This window comes from Colossoma macropomum, unplaced genomic scaffold (assembly GCF_904425465.1).
Source record: "Colossoma macropomum unplaced genomic scaffold, Colossoma_macropomum, whole genome shotgun sequence".
Lineage (NCBI taxonomy): Eukaryota > Metazoa > Chordata > Actinopteri > Characiformes > Serrasalmidae > Colossoma > Colossoma macropomum.
Window position 1 is genome coordinate 6,363,254 of NW_023494788.1, and position 22,193 is coordinate 6,385,446.

Sequence of the window (22,193 nt, forward strand, 5' to 3'; positions counted from 1 at the left end):
CTCTTTTTTCACTTAATTCACACTGTTCCTCTTCATGTAATTATTCTATTAATACATAAAAATCATAAAAAAAAGTTGCTTACAATTTAAATGAAGCTCAGTAACACTGAGATTAATAACTGATCACATTGTTTTATCAGTCTACTCAGGCTTTAGCAGAGCTCAGTAACACTGAGATTAATAACTGATCACCACATTGATTTATCAGTCTACTCAGGCTTTAGCAGAGCTCAGTGACACTGAGATTAATAACTGATCACATTGATTTATCAGTCTACTCAGGCTTTAGCAGAGCTCAGTAACACAGATTAATAACTGATCACATTGATTTATCAGTCTATTCAGGCTTTAGCAGAGCTCAGTAACACTGAGATTAATAACTGATCATCACATTGATTTATCAGTCTACTCAGGCTTTAGCAGAGCTCAGTAACACTGAGATTAATAACTGATCACATTGATTTATCAGTCTACTCAGACTTTAGCAGAGCTCAGTAACACTGAGATTAATAACTGATCACATTGATTTATCAGTCTACTCAGGCTTTAGCAGAGCTCAGTAACACTGAGATTAATAACTGATCATCACATTGATTTATCAGTCTACTCAGGCTTTAGCAGAGCTCAGTAACACTGAGATTAATAACTGATCATCACATTGATTTATCAGTCTATTCAGGCTTTAGCAGAGCTCAGTAACACTGAGATTAATAACCGATCACATTGATTTATCAGTCTACTCAGGGTTTAGCTGAGCTCAGTAACACTTTACATGCACTCAATAATCCGATCATAACCAGATTTCTGCAGTTATCTGATTATTCAAATGGTCATGTAAACAGCATACTCCGATTTCTTAGATCGTTTATGTCACGTCTTCTTCTGTAAGTTTATTGGCCGGTTGCAAAGCAGAAATCTGATTACTGTCTGACTCATGTAGACCCAGAGTTTTCCCTATTATCTGATTACGCAAGTGCATGTAAACGCATTGATCAGATTACTGACAATATCTGATTTTCATTGATTCATCAGTCGACTCTAGAGAGTCTACTTTAGAGTTCATCTAACGGATATGTTTTGAACTGAATTTAAAAGAGTTAATAAACAAGAATGAATGGTGTTTGTTTTGAAGATCGTATTATTTAGTGAATAAATATTCCAATAAATGTTTTCTCCTAACAACGTAAACAGTAACTGTGTTCTGAATGCTGCTTTTTCAAAATGTAACTTGAACTGAATACAGATGCTTCATTTCTTTATTCTATTACATCCCAACTCTGCTTATTGCTTTGTAATGCTGCACTGAACAGACTTGAATCCCCTAAAATTCCACCATGGCCTGGAAGCCAACAACCACTTCTATGATGGATGGTGGAATTTCCTGACTGCTTTCGTTGTGCCTCCTGAGCGGAAATGACACACTGCTGCTGAGTGCGCTGCTTTGGGCCGGACAGAGGAGACAGGCCACCCAGCGTTTGTAGGGGCTGTGGGCTGGCCTATGATAATGCTTTCTTTCATGCAAACTTCAGAACAGCAACAGATGAAGTCAGTTCCTGTATAATTCCCCCTGCACGTCCAAAACTCAAGCCGAAGCCCCCTCACAGCCCACTCCAACCACGGGATTCATCTCACGTACCCTCCGATTGACGCAAACCTTCTCCACCTTAAGAGACACTGTTTCATTCTGAAACCTAACTGGACTCTAACCACAAAAGTTGCGTAACTGTCCAAGTATGTAGGGACAGCAGTGCGTATGTAGAATGAACTTGTGGCTGTTGTGCCCTCTAGTGGTGATTATCTAAAAGTACAGGGTGTCCCAAAAAAATTGACATCATTTTGTAGTCTAATAACAGCCAATTCTCCCTCAAATGATCTCAAATTTTAACAAAATGTGTAAAAACTAACCAAGTTTCATTTTTAATGTTTTTTTTCAGGTTGAAGAATGGCGTTCACTAGAAATGAAAAGGCATTTTGTGTGTTAGAATATGCTCAAACACAGTCAGACGAGAGTGTGTAGCGTGCATTTTAGAGAAAATTCAATAAAAATGCACCAGCTGGAAAGCAGATTTGGACACGGCACAAAAAATTCAAAGAGGAAGGCTGTCTGTGCAGGACAAAGGGATCTGGACGACCACCAGTATCAGAAGATATTATATTTGTGAAGCTGTGAAATCAGTTATAAAATCTACATCCCTCTGAATTTCTTGTTCGAATTTTGATAAATAAATCTTGTGTTGTTCAACATGAAGCCTATTTAATTTTGTTTGCTTGGACATGTAGTTACTCAGATACTCACATCTCAAATGATGTCAGTTTTTTGGGACACCCTGTATTTTGGAATTTGTGACATCTTTACTGCCTGGGCTCCAGGACATCCCAGCCAAAAAAAAAACAAAACAAACAAAAAAAAAACAGCAAAAAACACTGGTCTTAGCTGTTTTATGCTGGTGTAGTGCTGGTTTAGCTGGTCACCCAGCATGGTCATGCTGGTTGGCCAGCATGCCAGCATCCAAAAAAAAATCGCTGCTGTCGGAAGAAATCCTTGTATCTCCATTTTTGTTGTTTTTCAGTTTTTGACATAATTTGAACATGCCTGTTGCCCTTTACATTGTGTGTAAATTTCATGATGAATGGACCAAAACAAACGGCCCAAAATGACTTGGAAAAAATTCTGGTTCCATTGACTTACATTAAAAGTAAAGTCGTTTTCTTCCTTCTCCTTTAAAGTTACCATTTTGGAGATACAAGGTTTTCTTCCAACAACAACGATATACTGGTTTTGCTGGTCTGTGCTGTTTTTTCTAGCAGGGATATATGTGATAAAGGCTACTCAGAGATCAGTGCAGACTGAGTGCCACCTGCCTACAAACCACAGCAAATCAAGATTTGTCTGTTTTTCTGCTGACTATTTGAGCTTTTATATAATGAATGAATGAATGAATGAATGAATAAATCCAACATGTTTTAGCTTTTGTCAAAAATAAAGTAAAAGTGACTCCACTCTGAGCCTTTTCTTATTGAATTTCTGTTTTTAAATTATTATTGTTATTATTATTATTATTATTATTATTATTATTATTATTATTATTATTGTTATTATTATTAATCCTTAGTCTTTGAATGCTGCTATGGTACTCTAATTCATATACTACCAGGCTTTTACATCCTCTGAAATGATTAATAGCTCTTACGTTCGTATTCAGGTAAACTGCTACTTTGATTTTACTGATTATAATATATGTTACATAGCTTTTGTTTTGTTTTGTACAGCACTTTGTTTGGCTCCTGTAGTCTTTTAAATGTGCTTTAAAAATAAAGCTGATGACTTAATAGGCTGCACTGTGTTGCTGTCCTGTCTAGTTAAGATCATTTATGTTTGTCATGTAAATGTATTGTTCTGTAAACTTATTGTCCAGTGTTGTCTATCATGCACCCATTTCACACTGTTGTATATCTGCACTTTATCTCACCTAATCTTTCTGAATTTCTGTTTTTAAACTCCACTACAAAGTCCACTAGATGGCGCTCGTACACTAAAGCTGTACGTCCTAGATTTTAGGATTAAGCTTTACAAAAAAACTGTAATTAAAATAGTTTTAGAATTCATTAAGTTCCAATTAACCTTTACATTAAGCGAATCGGCTGCTTCGCGCTGATATTTGAGCGCTTATACGATCGCTAAAAAGCAAAAATACCCTTTTCCCCCTCTTAAACTCGTTAGTCCTCTCTCGTTTATAAACTTCAACGACCACAATTCTTTGCGTGCAGCTTTGAACCAATCCGAACGCGCGGGCGGTGTTCGCCCACATGACGTAATTCGAGTCGCTTTCCAATGAACGCCTGGATTCAGAGTAAGCGGTATGTTTTTTTATCCCACCCATTTTCAGACAAATCCCGCCTCCTGCACGCGGGTTGGCTAGTAAGTTCAAAAGCAGCCCGCTGATTGGATAGTAAAGTGAATAAAATGGCTGCGTTTAGGACGTTCGATTTATTAGAAAGAATAAATAATTTATTAAATTTGTTTCAATAATAAATCCCCTCACTTACAAGTGAAGTACAGACGACACAAGAATTTATTTTATTTATTTACGTGATTTGCCAACTATTTATCTGCATGCACTGTTGTTATGAATAATAATAATAATATAGTAATAATAATAATAATAATAATAATAATAATAATAATAATAATAATTCACTGTAGTGCATATTTACAAATGATAAATTACGAACATAAATATATTTTTATTTTTTTCTACAGGTGACGTTCGTCTCTACGTATAAACTCTGTATATTTCGATGTTGTCTATAATACAAATTATAACTGTAAACATAAATAAATATTAGATAAATCTTTTTTTAAAAATCGTCTCAATTTTCCAGTGTGTTCTACAGTGACGCGTCCGAGATCTCGACTGTCCAATCAGCGACCCGCTTTGAGAACACCAGCCAATCGTAATGCAGGAGGAGGCGGGCCTTCCTGAAAACGGGTGGGGAAAAGAACGCCCTCAGTCCCGCCCACAGTCCGGCGGCCTTCAGTGCGGCGCTGCTGACTCTCCCCTCGGGCTGCATGGCATTCACAGCGTCCTGCCGTCCACACAGAGCGGTGTAGAGGAGCAGGCGGGTCCGCAGGCAGCGCGGTGGTGCAGAGGTGGAGATCCACCCCTTTGTCGCTTCGACTCTCGGTGTTTTACGCCTGATCTGTTCGCGTCGAGGCTGGGCGGAGGCGCTGCACGATGATCGAGAGACCCGAGTCCGCTGTTTCCAGCGTTGCGGTGAGTCCAGCTCCGATATTTCTCCATGCATGAGTTTAACATTGATTCCTTCAGCACTCAGAACCCATTCATTGCGTTTGAGTGGTGCGGCGGTTCTCTGGGTGTCTCTATGCACCGCACGGAGCCTGAGCTGATTACCCTCCATCACTTCTGCTCTACTGAATTAACACTATTACGAGGCTTAATTCAAAGCTACTCGGTCCTATTTACTAACACTGCTGCTGAGAGAGGCTGGGCAGTCATGGCTGGCAGGCCCACAGCAGGACATCACCAGGATCCACATCCTCCATCTCCTGCTGAATGGGCCTCTACCATCTTACATACTCTTATAAAAGCAGATGAAGTGCTGCACCCTCAAAAAGGTGGTTCTTCAAGGGTTCTATTTGGATCTTTGAGTTCTGTACCCAACCATCTGCACGCTTAAATGGTCCTTTGTATGGTGAAATAGTTCCTCAGATTGTTGGCGAATGTGTTTTATATGGTCCTGTGTAGAATCTCTTTGAAAATGGTTCTTCGTAGTACCCAAAAAGGTTCTTCTATTGTAACAAGCTTGGCGTCTTAACAATACCAGAACCCCTTTTGGTGCTATTTAGACCCATTTTCAGCACATTCTCCATCAATCTGAAGAACCACTTCGCTGTGCAGTGATGCATTTAGGCATGAAATGGTTCTAAATAGAACTCAGTCATTCCCTTTACAGAAGAACCCTTGGAAAACCATCTTTTTTGAGTGGCTGTTAGTTCGCGGTATGTGGTGGTGAGCAGCCCTGTGGCTAATGAGAATGACAGACAGGCCTGGAGAGGAGAGGGGAGAGGAGTGGGGATGCATATCAATGGGGGGATGAGAAAGAAAGGCAGCAGCTAACAGAGAGCAGGCCTGTTCAGCGCTGCTCCGTATCTCGTTCCTCTCAGCTGTGAGCTGATGTTTCTGTTATAGTGACTGTAAAGTGCAGAGCGAAATCCCAAGTGGTGAATTAACACCCGCAGTATTCGTAAAGGTCCATGTGGGCGCAAATTAAATGCAGATTTTAATGGCGCGAGAGCACCGTGAGAGTGAATTCAGCACTGTAACAGTGAATTCAGCCATGTACCAGTAAATTCAGCACTGTATAAGTCAGTTTAATGCGGGAGGAGTGAATTCCGTGCTCATATGATAATGTATTTTCTGTTTTTCTGGAGTTGGAACAGACAAAAAAGCACCATAGTTAATAATACTGACTAAAACAACGACCACAATCATTTTTCTTAATGTTTTGCAATCTGTCCTGCACTAAACCCAACTAAAGAAGTCCGATTATGCCCTATTCATAATGAACATGGTTGCTCATTGTTGTCCTGATTATATCTCCACACGTGCTTAGAAAACTATTGTGATTTAATTTATTATGATGATAAATACCATCAAATACCCTCCCCTGGGTGTTAGAGAGATGTCGTGTTGCCAAACATTAAACCTAAAATTAACCCTTTACGCAGCCCAAAACTAAAATTAGCCCTCTCCTGTATGCTGACTCATCAAGCAGGACTTTATAGCTTACATTATGAGAATAAGGATGATGTCAGTGAATTCACTGCTCTGGGTGTTCATTAAATATAATAGGTGTAAATACAAGAGATTTTTTTACCATGTATCACCAAATCTGTTAACCCTTTAAGGCCAACTCAGAAAAGTCATTGTCATTGTTTTTGTCGTTTTACCTGATCCTGCAGTTTTTCACTGCTGTTGCATTTTGCATTTATTTTGCTATGTAAAGAATGTGGTCTGACAAAGCCAAACGTTCCTGTAGTCGTCTCACAAGCTGTCGTTTTGCACAAGAAAACGCATTAATAGGAACATGTCATTAAAAAAAGTTTAAACAAAGTGTTAAGAAGCTCTTATCGATCTGATCTGCGCTCTGAATGAGCTTTCAAGCTTCGAAAATCACAGTTCGTCCGGCGATAAAGGAAGCCTCGTACAGGAAAGCCCTGATTCTACATGCTGATAAGTTCAGCTGCGGCCAACTTGGATGTGCAGGCGCCGCGACTCTCTTCTGGTGGCAGTTTGGGAGGAGTTTAAGGGGCCGTCAGGTGGGACAGAAATGAAACAGAAACACTAACGTGGAACCTGCACAGTCAGTGGTGGAGTGACAGATTTCTTTGACTGATAAAGACAACTGAGTCACTGACTGAGTAAGTAAAACTTCCTCTGAAGCCAGAACAACCCAAAAAACATACGTTATTTGAGACAAACGCTGAAAAACTGCTCAAACTACTGTGTAAATGTTTTACTCTGCACACTCATCTTTTTATATATGCTGCTTTTTTATGTCACTGTTGTCTGAAGAAAACCTTGCATCTCCATTTTTGACCTTTTCCAGTTTTTGACATAATTTGAAAATACCTGTTACTCCTTACAGTTTATGTACAATTAATCATAAACAGGCTAAAAGAAATGACTAAAAATAACTTGGAAGAAATTCTGGTTCCATTGACTTACATTACGCAGTTTTTGCCAGAAATTACCAGTGAATTCAAACACGCTTATGAAATGTTAATGTGGCTGTAATGTGGTTTTGAGTTTATTTCGTAGTCATAGAGATAAGAGCTTCCTCTTGTATGAGTAGAAACAACTTCTGTCCTTTATAACGTCATGGCTTCCTCTATGCAAGAACATCAAATTGTAGTTATAGCAATATTGAAACCAGCTTTTAGTAGATTTTATATAGTGTGAAACATTACACACTTCTCACTAAACACAAACTCACTAAGGTTTTGTTGTTTGGAAAATGCCCCGCCCCCCAGCTGAAATGCAGATACTGATTGGTTCTGCTGATAAGTTTGACTCTGTCTGTTTGTGCCTAAAGGTCATGCAGCTTAAGTGGTTAAAAGTGGGGATTTTTTTTCATTGTAAGCATCCTGGGTTCGAAGCAAAATTGGTGGGCCGTCGCCCCAGTGCTTTGAAAAGTGGCCGGTCAGATGGCCGCTGGGTTCCATAGGGTTAAGTATCAATTTTAACCTTTACCCAGTGCAAAACAACACTTGGCGCACTTCTCTATATACACTCTGAAACTAAGCCAAGGGTGCCGTGGAAGATGATGTCAGCACTGTGAGGCTGAGCTCAGCGTGAGGAGAGTGAATTCACCATTGTTGGTGTTCATTCAGTGCTGTAGGTGTCAATTCAGCTCTGGATGTGGTGTTTTGTGCTAACAAGCCTCTCACCGAGCGTAAATCTGAACCCTTTCCCAAAGCTAAAATTAGCACATCCCTCGACATTCACTGAGTCACTAAGCAAGAGGACGTTGTAGCTGTTTATTGTGGTAGTGAGGATGATGTCATCCAGGATGCTCTGTCCGGGCCTGAGGCGGATACAGAGTGGCACGAATCCCGTTGGGAATTGCACTGTGGTATCCGTGACATTCCAGTGATGTTGAAATGCACCTACGCTCATAAAACTACAGGCTCATTGGATCGGATTCACATTGATTTACGATCAATTATTGTTTCCATAGAAATGTACATCCATGCCCAGAGCCATTAAAACCCCCCTTTTATTTTTTTTAAAGTGTATACATCCTTCTTTCACCCCTCCCACCCTTCTCTTTCCTCCATTCCTCCACCCTGGTCCCTTCCTTTTTTCCTTTATTCCATTCGTCCGTGGTTGGAAGAACTGTGGACGAGCCTCAGGTGCAGGAAGTGATGCAATAACATCGATGTAGCAGCATCGATGCTGTTACGTAAGAGAGAGGGAAAGTGTGGAAAATGCCCCGGGCGGCGACGAGAACGAGGCCAGCGCTATGAATAGACCACCGCATAGGCTGCACTCACTATAGATCGGCTTATGATACTGCTGGGCTTTATGTAGCTGCCAGTGCACAGCTGTGTGTTTGGGAACTGCAGTTTTGCTGGTATTTGATTAAAGTTTACTTCTCTTAGATGACGGCAGAATCGGTTTTATTGGCCAAGTAAGAAATCTCTTAACCTCTGAAATATTGATGCGCACAGAACAAGCGGATAGAATCTAAAAAAAGGTAAAAAAGTCAATAAAACAAATTGTTGAAGTGAATTCACTCTTATCTGCTGCGTATGTGCACTTTTCTAAAATAAAGCTGTTTTTCCAGATGCACTGCAGTTGATCGAATGGTGTATAATCTCTTGTTTTGTCAGGATTTATTCATGTTTATTTTTTTTCCTTGGACCAGATCAGATCAAATCAGGTTGCTTTCAAGATATCACAGACAACTAGCTCACACTAAGACATTCAAATGAAACTGAAAATATGAAAAAAATAAATCTAAAAACCAAAAAACAAAGTTTGAGATTTGCACGTGACACTTTCTCATGACTATAACTATGTAATAACACATCAGTAACTATAGAATGTTCTAAAAGCTCCCTCACAGAAAGTTATTACATAAAATGGTTATGAAAATGCTGCCTGATGACTGAGATATTGTTTTACTGTAGTTTTGAGAGAAAGGTTTAGTCTAATACATATGCATCGTGGAGGGATACGTTCAGAGCATAGTAAGGAAAAATAGTCCCCAAAGAAAATGCATTTATTTTAGATTTATCACTATTTTACCATCATCAACGTGCCATATAAACTCAGAGGACTCATGTATGATCACTGGTGGTTTTAGATAGTAAATAAAATGTCTATATTTGTGTTGTAGTCATGGCGACCCCTGGTTCCTATCACCACCACTGTAAAGAAATCTAAGTCAATACATTACATTGAATCCTTTCACATCAAACCACTCTGAATGACTCTGTTTTCATCTCAATGATTGAATTATGCAGAAATTCTTTAAAAAATTGGTGGAATTCCTCCTCAATGGTTTTTCAACCTAGTTTCTATCTGCTGCGTCTGAAACATTTTCCATAGATGTAATTAGGATGAATTTTCTTGTACTTAGTGAAAGAGTGAACCCTGTTGACTTGGTCCACACTTATAATAGGAGGTAGTGGGCAGGTGCTGAAGTGAACTTTGAGCCACTGGGTCTCCTGATCTTTTCTAAGCACAAGGAAATTGTCCGGTTGTATTTCTTTAAGTGTAACCCAATGAAATGCAAATGCGAGTGTACTTTTGATGTTTGGGTTTGTCTACAGGCCTCGGGTGACCTTGTTGTGTCTCCTTCTAGTTTGTTACGTTGTTAGTGGGCGAAAACGGAGGACGCCGCAATGTTCACGATGGCCTTAAACGCCTGATAACTGCTGTGCAGTGAAGTTTGCGTTGGATTGAAATAGTGTCACATCCTATCAGAGCCGCAGGGTTTAATTGGCAATCTGATGCCCCCTCCCTTCTTTCAGTGTCTCTCTCTCTCGCTCTCTTTAAATGATTATTGTGGGTTGGTTAGTTTTCCATCGGGCCTGTGCACGCTGAGGCCGCAGTCGTGTGGAGAGCCGAGCGGTTTACTCTGTCCGGTTCTCGGACCGTGCACCGGCCACCGACATGAGATTAGAGAACGATGAGGACGAGAAGGATGCGGAGGAGGAGAAGGAGGTAGAGCGAAGGCGGTGTGAGAAGTTAGAGAAGGAGAGCCTGCAGCTTGGCAAGGCGCTCGCGGTCATCTGGAGCGAAATCCACTGTCTCCATGACGACATCGACTTCATCATGGACTTGATACGAAATGTAAATACTGAAGAGCAGCGTTAGCTGCTTCTTCCTCCCCATAGTCTCTCTCTCTCTCTCTCTCTCTCTCTCTCTCTCTCCCTCTCTCTCTCTCTCTCTCTCTCTCTCTTTCTCCCTCTCTCGCCCCCCCACACCCTCCAAATCTTTACTACTGTTATCTTAGCCTGCTAACTCCTCCTACAAGCTCCTCGTGCTCCTGAAGTTCCACTTTTTCCTTCAGTCTGCAGGTCTATCTGCAGGTCTGTCTGCAGGTCTGTCTGTGCAGTTCGGGTTTGTTTTTGTTGCGCAGACGTTTACAAACTAATAATGAGACCTTAATAAGCCTCTAATGTGTTCCCTAAAATAAAGCATAAGCAAATGTTTTGTATGCAAAGTGTGTAGCGGAAATTATTGATTTAAAATTGTTTATTTTTTTGTGTTTGGGTCATCTTCTGACTTTTATGTAATGACAGATGGTAATGTTATTGTAGCATCACTCATTGCTCTGTACAGCCTGCGTCAGAGGGGGATGTTGTTTGTAAGTGTTGGGGGGTGGTGTGTGTATGTGTGTGTGTGTGTATGTGTGTGTGTGTTGGGGGGGGGGTTAACGCTGTTTGAGTGGGGTAATCACTTTCAGATTTTCAGGGTAATTAAAGCGGAGCTGAATGTGTTGTTGGGAGGGGATAATGCTATTTGAGGGCTTTAAGTGGGGGGGCTTTCAGGCTTTTTGAGGAAAGCTAGCTATTGGGGGGGGGGTGGGGGGTTTGAGGAGATAATGCCCTTTGTGTCTTTTTCTTTGTGTCTTTCAGTTTGTTTGGGTGTTGAGTGAGAGTGTTTGAGTGTTTTTTGTGGGTGTGGGGGATTTAGAACTGTTTGAGAGGGATATTACTCTCAAAGCTTGATTTAAGCCTGAAGGGATCGAAAGAAATGATGATTTTTGAGTATTTTAACGGGGTGAGAGAGATGGACAGTGCTGATTGGTGTTTTTCAAAGCAGGGTAATTTGGATGCTGTTAATGCAGTTTGTTTGGGTGTATTTTTACATGGATAATGCAATTTTAAAAATTTTAGTGTGGGTGATTATTTGGGGGGGGGTCATGCTATTTTAGTATTTTTAAACCCTTTTCACAGTAGCCATAAGATGCAATGTCAGCCTGATTTGGAGGTCCTACAATTCAGCCTTGAATGTTACTATTGTCTTGGTATTACTGCACTATTCATATTTGCACAGTCCATTACTGCACTATTCATATTTACACAGTCTATTACTGCACTATTCATATTTGCACAGTTAGTTACTGTAAATGTTTTACTCTGCGCACTCATCTTTTTATATATGCTGCTTTTATTTGTCGCTGTTGTCTGAAGAAAACCTTGCATCTCCATTTTTGACCTTTTTCAGTTTTTGACATAATTTGAAAATACCTGTTACTCCTTACAGTTTACGTAAATTTAATGATAAACAGGCTAAAAGAAATGACTAAAATAACTTGGAAGAAAGTCTGGTTCCATTGACTTACATTAAAAGTAAAGCATGTTTTTTCCTTCTCCTGTAAAGTTACCATTTTGGAGATACAAGGTTTTCTTCCGACTGTGGTACATACAACCTACGCTTGCATTCTCTCCGCTCACTCTGTATGTATGTATGTATATTATATTTATTCTTGCATATCTGTATTTTTACCACTCTACCACTCTTTGGCACTTTATATGTAAGTAATACTGTACTTTGCACTAGATCCTAACTGTATTTCATTGGCTCTGTACCTGTACTCTGCACAACGACAACGAAGTTGAGTCTAATGTAATCTGATCTAATGAATAATTTTACTGAATTAAAATCTTTAAGAAATATTTTAATTACGTTGTAATTATATTTTCAGTGTAACTGTTTTATTTGGCTATATTAATAGAAATATCAAACAGGTCGATTTCTATTTCACCGGGGGGGTGGGAAGGCTGCTACGAGGCCTTCAGAGAGGAGTTAATGTAATTGGGGTGATTATGAGGGTGAATAATGCCATTTTAGCATTTTTAATGTAGTGTGGTTGATTTATGTGGGAGGACATTGATATTTTATTATTGATATTTATGTTTTTAGCAGCTGTTACTGCCATTTAATGCCATGATTACTCAGTGCTCCTGGTGTATTCATTTGATTTGTGAAAAACTTGGTCTAACGAAGCCAAACATTATTACATTTTTATTTTGTCATAAATTATCGTTTTATTCAAGGAAACACACCAATGAGAAAACAGTTCACAATGCAGTGGCCTTTTATTGTTACTCAGATCGATCTAATCAATGTTTCCACAGCGTAATTAATGTGTGTTCACGCTTAATCAGAAACTATTGCAGTGCTTCCAACAGTAAAGGCAGCGTGGAGCTTCTTTCGTACAGTGATAGGAAACGTCATCATCAGTTAAAGGGGGAAAACATGAACATGATGAATGATGGATTATCAGTAAGATGTTTGATAGGGTTGATGCTGAGTGTTTTAAGGGTGGTCTTTGTTAGAGGGGGGGTCTTTTGGTGGTGTGTGATGCTGTAGTAGCGCAGGCTGCTGTGTAATTCAGTGTGTTTGATCTGATTGGTCTCTTCCAGCAGAGGAATCTGGAGGGATATGTGGGCTTCGCCAACCTGCCCAACCAGGTGTACCGCAAATCCGTCAAGAGGGGCTTCGAGTTCACACTCATGGTGGTTGGTAAGTCACACACCTGTTTGTCTGTCTGTGTGTGTGTGTGTGTGTGTGTGTGTGTGTGTGTGTGTGTGTGTGTGTGAGAGAGAGAGCACAGGTGGTCATAGTTGAGTGACACATTCTTTACTTGCCTGTTTGTTTGTGTGTGTGGTAGAGAGAATCCGTGTGTTAGTGCAGATGAAAGCCTCAGTGTTTTAGAGTTTGTTAGGGTTTAATGTGTTTGTTAGGGTTTAGTCTGATAGTTAAGGTTTAGTTTGTTAAGGTTTAGTGTGTTTGTTAGGGTTTAGTCTGATAGTTAAGGTTTAGTTTGTTAGGGTTTAGTGTGTTTGTTAGGGTTTAGTCTGATAAGGTTTAGTCTGTTAGGGTTTAGTGTGTTTGTTAAGGTTTAGTCTGTTTATTAGGGATTAGTCTGTTAGGATTTAGTCTGTTAGGGTTAAGTCTGATAGGGTTCAGTGTTTTTGTTAGGGTTTAGTGTGTTTGTTAGGGTTATGTCTGATAGGGTTTAGTGTGTTTGTTAGGGTTTAGTTTTTTTGTCAGGGTTTAGTCTGTTTGTTAGGGTTTATTGTGTTAGGGTTTAGTTTTTTTGTTAGGGTTTAATCTGTTTGTTAGGGTTTAGTGTGTTAGGGTTAGGTCTGATAGGGTTTAGTGTGTTTGTTAGGGTTTAGTTTTCTGTTAGGGTTTAGTGTGTTTGTTAGGGTTTAGTTTTTTTTGTCAGGGTTTAGTCTGTTTGTTAGGGTTTATTGTGTTAGGGTTTAGTGTGTTTGTTAGGGTTTAGTTTTTTTGTTAGGGTTTAATCTGTTTGTTAGGGTTTAGTGTGTTTGTTAGGGTTTAGTGTGTTAGGGTTTAGTGTGTTTGTTAGGGTTTAGTTTTTTTGTTAGGTTTTAGTGTGTTTGTTAGGGTTTAGTGTGGTAGGGTTTAGTGTGTTTGTTAGGGTTTAGTGTGTTAGGGTTTAGTGTGTTTGTTAGGGTTTAGTGTGTTAGGGTTTAGTGTGTTTGCTAGGGCTTAGTTTTTTTGTTAGGTTTTAGTTTTTTAGTTAGGGTTAAGTCTGTTTGTTAGAGTTATATAGAGCTGCTCAATTATGGCAAAAATCATAATCATAATAATTTTGCTCAGTTTTGAGATCACAATTATTTAACACTATTATTCATTGACTTTGGAAACATCAAACATCGTTTATTTATTTAAAAATGGTCTTTTTAACAGTAGATTTCTTTGAACTTTAAATGTAATTCACTTGAAAAGCAAATAAAAAAAGAAAGGAGTGCTCTGGATTTGTAACCCAGGACAAATCATCACTGAAAATAAAATGTGGTTAGTCGCCCAGTTTGTTCGGGTTTGTTTGTGGGTGTTTATCTTCTAGAGTTTGTGCTTTAGGGCTTGTTTGTGGTGTTTGCGCTTTGAGCCTCTGTGTTAAGGGTTTTAAGCGGCTTCGTTCTCTCAGTCACGTCACATTTCAAACTCATGTCTGGTCGGCGCAGCGCGAGGTGGGCGTCGTCTTCAGAGGGTAGAACACTGATTGACTCCAGTACTGATCTACATTATGAGCACCTATTGCCGAGGTCACCCACAATTATGATGTTATTTAGACAGTTTGAGTTATAATTTCATAATAATTTATAATTTCAATATAATTTTTATTACAACTCATTATAGTTCAGTTTTTAATGAAACAAAATCAGCTTCAGGCTGTAACGACCTTTTAGAAACCTTTATCTTTAAAGACTGTAGATGGACTGTGGGCTTGTGAAACAGGGCTTCTTTTATTGTCCTCTTATTTCTCACCGACTAACTGATACATCTTCGCTATCGGAGCAAAAACTCGTATCTCTGGAAAAAGAAACATCCTTAAATTTTGTTTTAAGTCAGTGTAACAAGACTTTATTTTAAGCCTTTTTGGACCTTTTCTGTTGGTCCATTTGTCATGAAATTTTCACACAGTATAAAGGGCAGCTGGAGTTTTCAATTTGTGTTAAAAACTGAAATGCAACAAAAACGGAGAGACAGGGTTTTGTTCCAACAGTGTTGATATATTGGTGTTCAGATTTTTTTGGTCTTTTATATTAATATATATTTGTTTTTATGTGTGCCTTGAAAATTGGCTTGTCGAGTTGAATATTTTACAGTAGAAGGAGTCGCCATACAGTCGACCTGATTGGACTGGAAAGTTTTTCACACACACACACACACACACACACACTCTGTGGGTTACAGTGTCCTCATTTAATAAGCGTATCATGAGCTGTGACTAATTCACTTCTGAAAATATAGATCAGACTTCACCATAGAAACCAGAGAGAGAGAGAGAGACAGACAGACAGACAGACAGAGAGAGAGAGAGAAGGGCAGACGCTGAGAAAGAGAAAGACTGAAGTTGCGAGAGAGCAAGAGACAGAATCACACTGGTTTTCTGGTGCTAAACAGTTTGCTTGTTGTCCCTCTATCTCTCTCTTTCTCCCTCTCTATCTCTCTCTTTCTCCCTCTCTCTCACTCTCTCTCTCTCTCACTCTCTCTTTATGTCCATTATATGGATTTATTCTGTTGTTTGGTGTTTTATTGATTTCTTTCTGGCTTCAGGCTTCAGTTTTTTTACAGCATCGTCCTATTTTTTTAGGTCACACTCATTTTAGTGGCACCACACACACACACACACACACACACACACACACACACACACACACACACACACACACTCTGAGTACTGTACTCCTTTCGACGCTGTGAGTGCTATTTTAACACTCCTACGAAGCTTTTGAAACGTGCTTCCACCCACACTCTCTCTCTCCCTCTCCCTCTCTCTCTCCCACTCTGTCTCTCTCTCCCCTTTCTCTCATAACTCTCCACTCTAGTGTTCTTGCTCTCATTCCCTCTCTTTCCTTTTCTCTCTTCCTTTCTTCTTTCTCTCTTCCTTTTTCTCTCTCTTCCTCTTTCTCTCCTTCCTCTCCTCTAGTGTTCTTGCTCTCATTCCCTCTCTTTCCTTCTCTCTGTTCCTTTCTTCTTTCTTTCTCCATTTTTTCTCTCTCTTCCTTTCTTCTCTCTGTCTCCCTCTATCCCTCTGTCATTCCTCCGTCTCTCTTTCTCTTACCCTCTTCATGTCTCTCTGCCTGTTTTTCTTTCTCTATCTCTCAATCCTCTCTTTTTCCTCTTCTGTTTTCCTTTTTTCTCTTTTCCTCTCTTCTTTTCTTCTCTCTCTTTCTCTCACACTCTCTCTTTCTCACTTTCTCTGTCGCCCCTCCTCTCTCTCTCTCTCTCTCTCAGTCTCTTTCAGCAGGGTGTGTGGGGAGTGAGATGTGTGCTGTGTGAAGAGTGTAATGAGAGACAGCTGGAGGGACAGCAGGGTTCAGTTCAGCTGGAAGAGAGGAAGAGAAGCGATAGAGCTGGGCGATAACTGAACTTTCGAAGTTGCAGTGGTTCAGCTACAGCCTCTCTTTTCTGCCAGCCAATCAGAGCGAGCGTTTTTGCATACTTTGAGCACAATTTCAGCTAGTCTCGTTGGTAACTTGGCTGTTTGGATGACAGCAGGTAAAAAACAGCTGCGGTGGAAATGGAAGTGGCTTTGGTTTTAAAGCTGATGATGTAGAACAACAACAGGTTACAGAGCCATTTTAACATTGAAGTGAAACACAGAAATATATCTTCTCATTTGTTTATCAGTTACACTGGAGTATATAAATACGACACCTAACTAGTGCTGGGCAGTCGAAACCAGCCATGTCGGATTGGTAAGATGTTGTTTTAGTGCAGAGTAAAACACTCAAACAGCAGCTCATTAACTTTATCAATAATGCATATTATATGAAAGAGTTTTGGCGATATGGCAAAAATACAGCATCACAAAACATCATGATGCGTCATATATATCACTGTTTTTAGTTTTTCTGAGGTTTGATGTGCTGGATTTGTAAAATATTGTCAAAAACTATGAATACAGTGTTTTTATAACGTCTCAAACGCTGCATTTCACTAAATCTGATAAACTGGACCGATTATGTTCTCTTTGTAATGCAACATGCAGTTGCTCAGTGTTCTTTAAGGACTGGCGGTATGCTCAGAAAAGAGAAATGTGACATAATTCATCACAATAATAATAAATATCATCAGATTATCCACCTCTATGTTGAATTTGATTCTCAGCACAGAACCTAATAGACTAACCCTCCACATATTCACTGTATTATGATGAATTGTTGGCTGCATAAAACAGTAACTAAAGGTGTCTTTACCTTTTAATGTTCATCAAATTGATCATAATAAGTTTTCCCCAGGTCGTCCACCTCTTGGACGAATTCTGAGAGCAGTCTGAGGATATGTAGAAGAAGCCGGGGGGTGTTTGTAGTCCTTCTTGACCCCAGGGCGCAGTGAGAGTGTGTGACCGAGCGGAGGGGAGTGTTCACGCTGTTCTGGAGTCAGTTATAGTCCCGCTGTCACTCACGGAGACGGACGCCGCGGCTTTTTGGCTCCACGCTACATTTTTCCCTCCAAAACTACAGAGAGGGAAAAAATCTGTTTCCTGTCCTCTTTTTCTCTCCCTCTCTCTCTCTCGTTTTTTTCCTCCCAAGCATTTCCGTTCTTTGGTTTTCTATCTCTCCCTCCTGCCAGCTGGCCGAGGCTTTGTTAGGGAGAATGGTGTGGAAAAATGTGGCGCGTTTATTGAGCTGAAAGATCAGCGCTGTACATTCAGAGGTGTTTATAGTACAGGCTTCAACACTACAAACATAGCTACAGCGATAGTTCGGCCAGAAATATCGTTTACACGGCTCTCGTCCTCGGCCCGAATGTGGTTGATCAGCCAAGACATGTTGGGTGTTTGAAGTTTGCTTCTTGTGTTTTGCGTTGGAGCCAAAGCCGGGGGAGTTCCCGGTGGGCCGGTAGTGTTTTGGGCCGGTTACAGTGAGCTAATATATAAACTTACACAAGCTCAAAAATGCTCAGATAAACATTAATATTACAACCAAGCGTGTATCTCAGTTCTTTAGCTTCATTTACCAAACCTGAAGTAGGAAACCTGGGTGTGATCTCAGACTCTGAGCTCTGTTTTATCTGCATGTGAACACAGTCACTAAATTAGCTGTTTATCATGTGAGAAATATCACTAAAGTTCGGCCTTTTCTCTCTCAGAGCGACACAGAGAAACTTGTTCATGCATTTGTTACAAGCAGAGTTGATCACTGTAATGGTTTTCTTACTGGACTTCCTAAGAAAACAGTTCATCAGCATCCTAACAAAAACAACGCAGAGAGATCGGATCACTCCCGTTCTAAAAGAGCTACACTGGCTGCCTGTATCGTTCAGCATGGATTTTAAAGCACTGCTACTAGTTTTTAAAGCTCGAAATGACCTTAAAGCACCGCTTACATCACAGAATGTCTGTCTGTTTATGATCTTAGACTGACCTTCTACAAATACCCTCTGTAAAATACAGAAAACAGAGAGACTCTTTCAGTTATTCTGCTTCTAAACTGTGGAGCTCAGTTCACCTTTTATTAGACAGTCAAGCTCAGAGCTCACTTTTAATAAACATCTAAAACGTCTCTCTGTAAATTAGTGTTTAATTAAAACTCTACATCTCGTGGTTTTTATCTTTAATTTAATCTGTGTTATTTTATTATATAATTCTAAATTAAAACTTGTAATTTCTTGTATCTGTTTTATCACCTGTCTGTAACGCACTTTGAGCTGCCACCAGCATGAAAAGTACTATATTAATAAAATTATTATTATTATTATTATTATTATCATCATCATCATTAGTAACAATATTATTATCTGTAGTGACTGAGGGGTTAAACCAGCAGCCCCCACCTCAAGTAGTGCAGCCCTGGTCTGCTGACTGTAACCGAGTCTCGTATGGTGAACGGAGATTAGATGAAGCTGCTTCCTGTTCCACCTTAAGTGATGTAGCAGTTACATTCAGGAGCCTGTATGTGTGCTAGCATGTAACTGCTGCACTATTTAAGGTGGAGTGGAAATTCGAATAAGGTAACATCGGCCTGGAGAGATTAGCATTTTGCATTAGCGGTGTAGCAGTTTACATAAGTGAATCGTGTAAAGATGAACAGCAGCGTCAAAAACTACAGAAAACAAGGTGGAACTGAGAAGACGAATGAAAAAGCTAGTTAGAAATGCTGACAGTAACTTACTTAGCTAGCATAAATTTTAGCGTATTGACTGTCATGATTATGTCACATTGAAGATAAATGTTTTTGGCAGTTATTATTTTATCACTACCCAGCCGCCTCGGTTATCTCGATGTAGCATTTCGCTGCTGTCTGAACAAAACCTTGTATCACCAAAATGGTAACTTTACAGGAGAAGGAAAAAACATACTTAACATTTAATGTAAGTTAATGGAACCAGAGATTTTTCCAAGTAATTCTGGGCCGTTTCTTTTTTCCGATTCATCATGAAATTTGCACGGAATGTAAAGGCCAACGGGCGTTTTTGAATCATGTCAAAAAAGGGAAAATGACAATAATGGAGATACAAGGTTTTGTTCCAACAGCAGCTGTGTGTGTGTGTGTGTGTGTGTGTGTGTGTGTGTGTGTGTGTGTGAGCAATACAGTTACAGTGGTGGGCTGGTCTGCATCATGTAACTCCTGGTCTGAAAACAAACCCTACTCTTGTTCTAACTGGAGCTAAGAGGCTAATGTCGCTAACAAAGTAGCTAATGGAAGCTTCTAGGGATCAAACTGCATGTCTGAGTGCACCAATCAGGAGCTTTTATGGCTGAATTTCTTTACAGCTGTTTTGGCTGGTGGTACAAATGAGCAGAAGGTCTTCAAGTGCAGATCGATCTCCTTCGCTCCTCACAGAATAAGGAAATGATGACACTGGCTCCATTTTGGAAAAGTAAAAGATACAAAAGTAAACGTAGAGAACTTCATTTCATTCAGGAACTGAAGCTTTTACGATCAGGGCTGGGCAATTTGACAGTATATATCGTTATCTTGATAAATTATGTAACAATACAATACAGTATGCTTTTCTGAACACATCATGAATATCGTCAGTACTTGTAGAGCACTGACCACGGCGTGTTTCATTATAAAGAGAGCAAAATTAGTCCCAGTTAACAAGATTTAGTGTCAAATATGGAATAAAAATCATTGTGTTCATAGGTTTTGATTGTTTTTTGAGGTTTGTCTTTTAAATGTAGCACTTGTGATTCTTTTGTTTTTCTGTTCCAACTGCTGAGATATCTGAAAAAATAAATAATATGACATTGTGTATCATGAACATTTCTTGAAGTATTGCAATGTTTTTGCTATATCGCCCACCTTTAACTTGGATGTTCATAGCTCAGTTTGAGCTCTGTTTGAGCTACTTTCAAAGATGTTGATCCTTTTGATGTTTGCGAAAAATGTTTTTAGCCGATCTGTCAGCTTGATTGTTGCCGTGCCAACACCAGAGACGACTGTGATTGGTCAGAGATCTGTCCTCTTTAAAAACTGGCAAAAATTGAACAATAAAATTGAGAAATAATGTTGCATTTTTGCCATTGTTTGACGTGCAGGATATAATTAATAATACACGTGTTCGAATTAATTTAAATAAAGGCCTAAAGGGGAGCATCGGACTGTCTGTGTGTGCGTTATTGAATAACTCGTGTTATGAAGACACAGTAGACGAGATGCCTGGGGGGATCACACCTGCTGCGCTCAGGTAGACAAAATAAATAATATCCTGGGTGTTTGTGACTCAGCTGTGTGAAAGGATCTGATAGCGAGTCGTGACGTCTCGCCCTCTCAGACACGCTCGCAGCTCCTGCAGCTGCTGACAGAACCGTTCTACACGTCCTGCTCTCCTGTTTAAGGCTGTTCGTCAGCGTGAAGGATCACCTGCATTGTTGTCATTTTTCACATTGAAACCTGCTGAAAGCTTAAGAACCAGCAAATCGGCCAGTGCGCTGCGTGTGTGCGCTGTACGGTGTTGCTTCAGCAATAAAACAATCAAGGTTTATCATTATCACACATAACATGATGGTAGATCTACTAATCTACTGTGCTCCAGCTCGTTCCTGCGACTGTATCACAACTATGATGTTCGTCATAATAATGCGTGACCTTCTGTTGCTTTTATACAACTAGGTTGAACCAGTTATGCGAAAGTCTCTCCTAAGTCCTTAAGTTCCATTAATCCATAAGTCATGTCTTAACTAATAACAACTAATTAATATGCATTTGCATATGCGTTGACAAATGCTAAACGCTTAACATTTAAGATTGTATCAAAAATCCTTCCTCGAAAAAAGTAGTACCATTTAGAGCTACAGTATACGTCCAAATGTTTGTGGACACCCCTTCATATTAGTGAATTCAGCTGCATTAAGGTGCGCCCACTGCTGATACAGCTTGTATAATCTCCATAGACAACATTGACCAATAGAATAGGTCGGGTAGAGGGGTATAAAGCCCCCCAGCATTGGGCCGTTCTCTGGAGGGATGGAGTTCCGTCCAGTATCTTTGGGATGAGCTGGTGTGATGCAGAACATCAGTACCTGACCTCACTAATGCTCAATCAAATCCTCACAGCAATGTACCAACATCTAGTATAAAGCCTTCCCAGAAGAGAAGAGGCTGTTACTGCAGCAAAGAGGGACAATCTCACTATTAATACCCTTCATTTCAGAAGAAACAGTGGATGAGCAGGTGTCCACAAACTTTTGGCCAATGTATAAAACTGTCACAATATCAGGTTCAGCTCAGCTTTTACAGTATTTTTAAATGAAGCTGAATGTGGTTTTGTTCCATTCAGTCTGTAAAGCATTTCACAGCCCATCTTGTTTGAGTTGTATTCTGTTTGTTTCTGTTTGGTTGTTTAGTTGTTTTGTCAAAGATACTGATTGAAAAGCTCACTTGTGATTAGGGGTGGGCGATCTGGCAAAAATGTCATATCACAATACTTACAGACGTTTTAATGATACACAATTCATGTCATGATATTTTGATACACAGACAAAATGTACTAGTAGTGCTACATTTTAAAAACTCTTTCAGTTTCACACACTTATTCTGCATTAACCCAATTAAACAGGTTTATTTATGCTCTTTTTTTTTCATGAAAAAGTATTGGTTTAATGAAAAAGCTTAATGGTCATTGTTGTTTACGTGGGGTTCATATCTATGACATGCTCAG

General features: G+C 39.7%; 1 protein-coding gene across 2 annotated transcripts in view; it reads left to right on the forward strand.

Annotated features, from left to right (window-relative positions):
* Positions 1-4,541: 4,541 nt before the first annotated feature.
* The window catches only part of LOC118806655 (septin-7-like), a 59,062-nt gene continuing 41,410 nt past the window's right edge, over positions 4,542-22,193 (forward strand). The window contains exons 1-2 of one of the 2 annotated variants that reach the window (XM_036568156.1): positions 4,542-4,775; positions 12,968-13,067. In XM_036568156.1, the coding sequence (XP_036424049.1) occupies positions 4,737-4,775; positions 12,968-13,067 (139 nt within the window). In that variant the 5' untranslated portion in view covers positions 4,542-4,736. The remainder of the gene's footprint in view (positions 4,776-12,967; positions 13,068-22,193) is intronic. The other variant, XM_036568157.1, reaches the window with a different exon arrangement.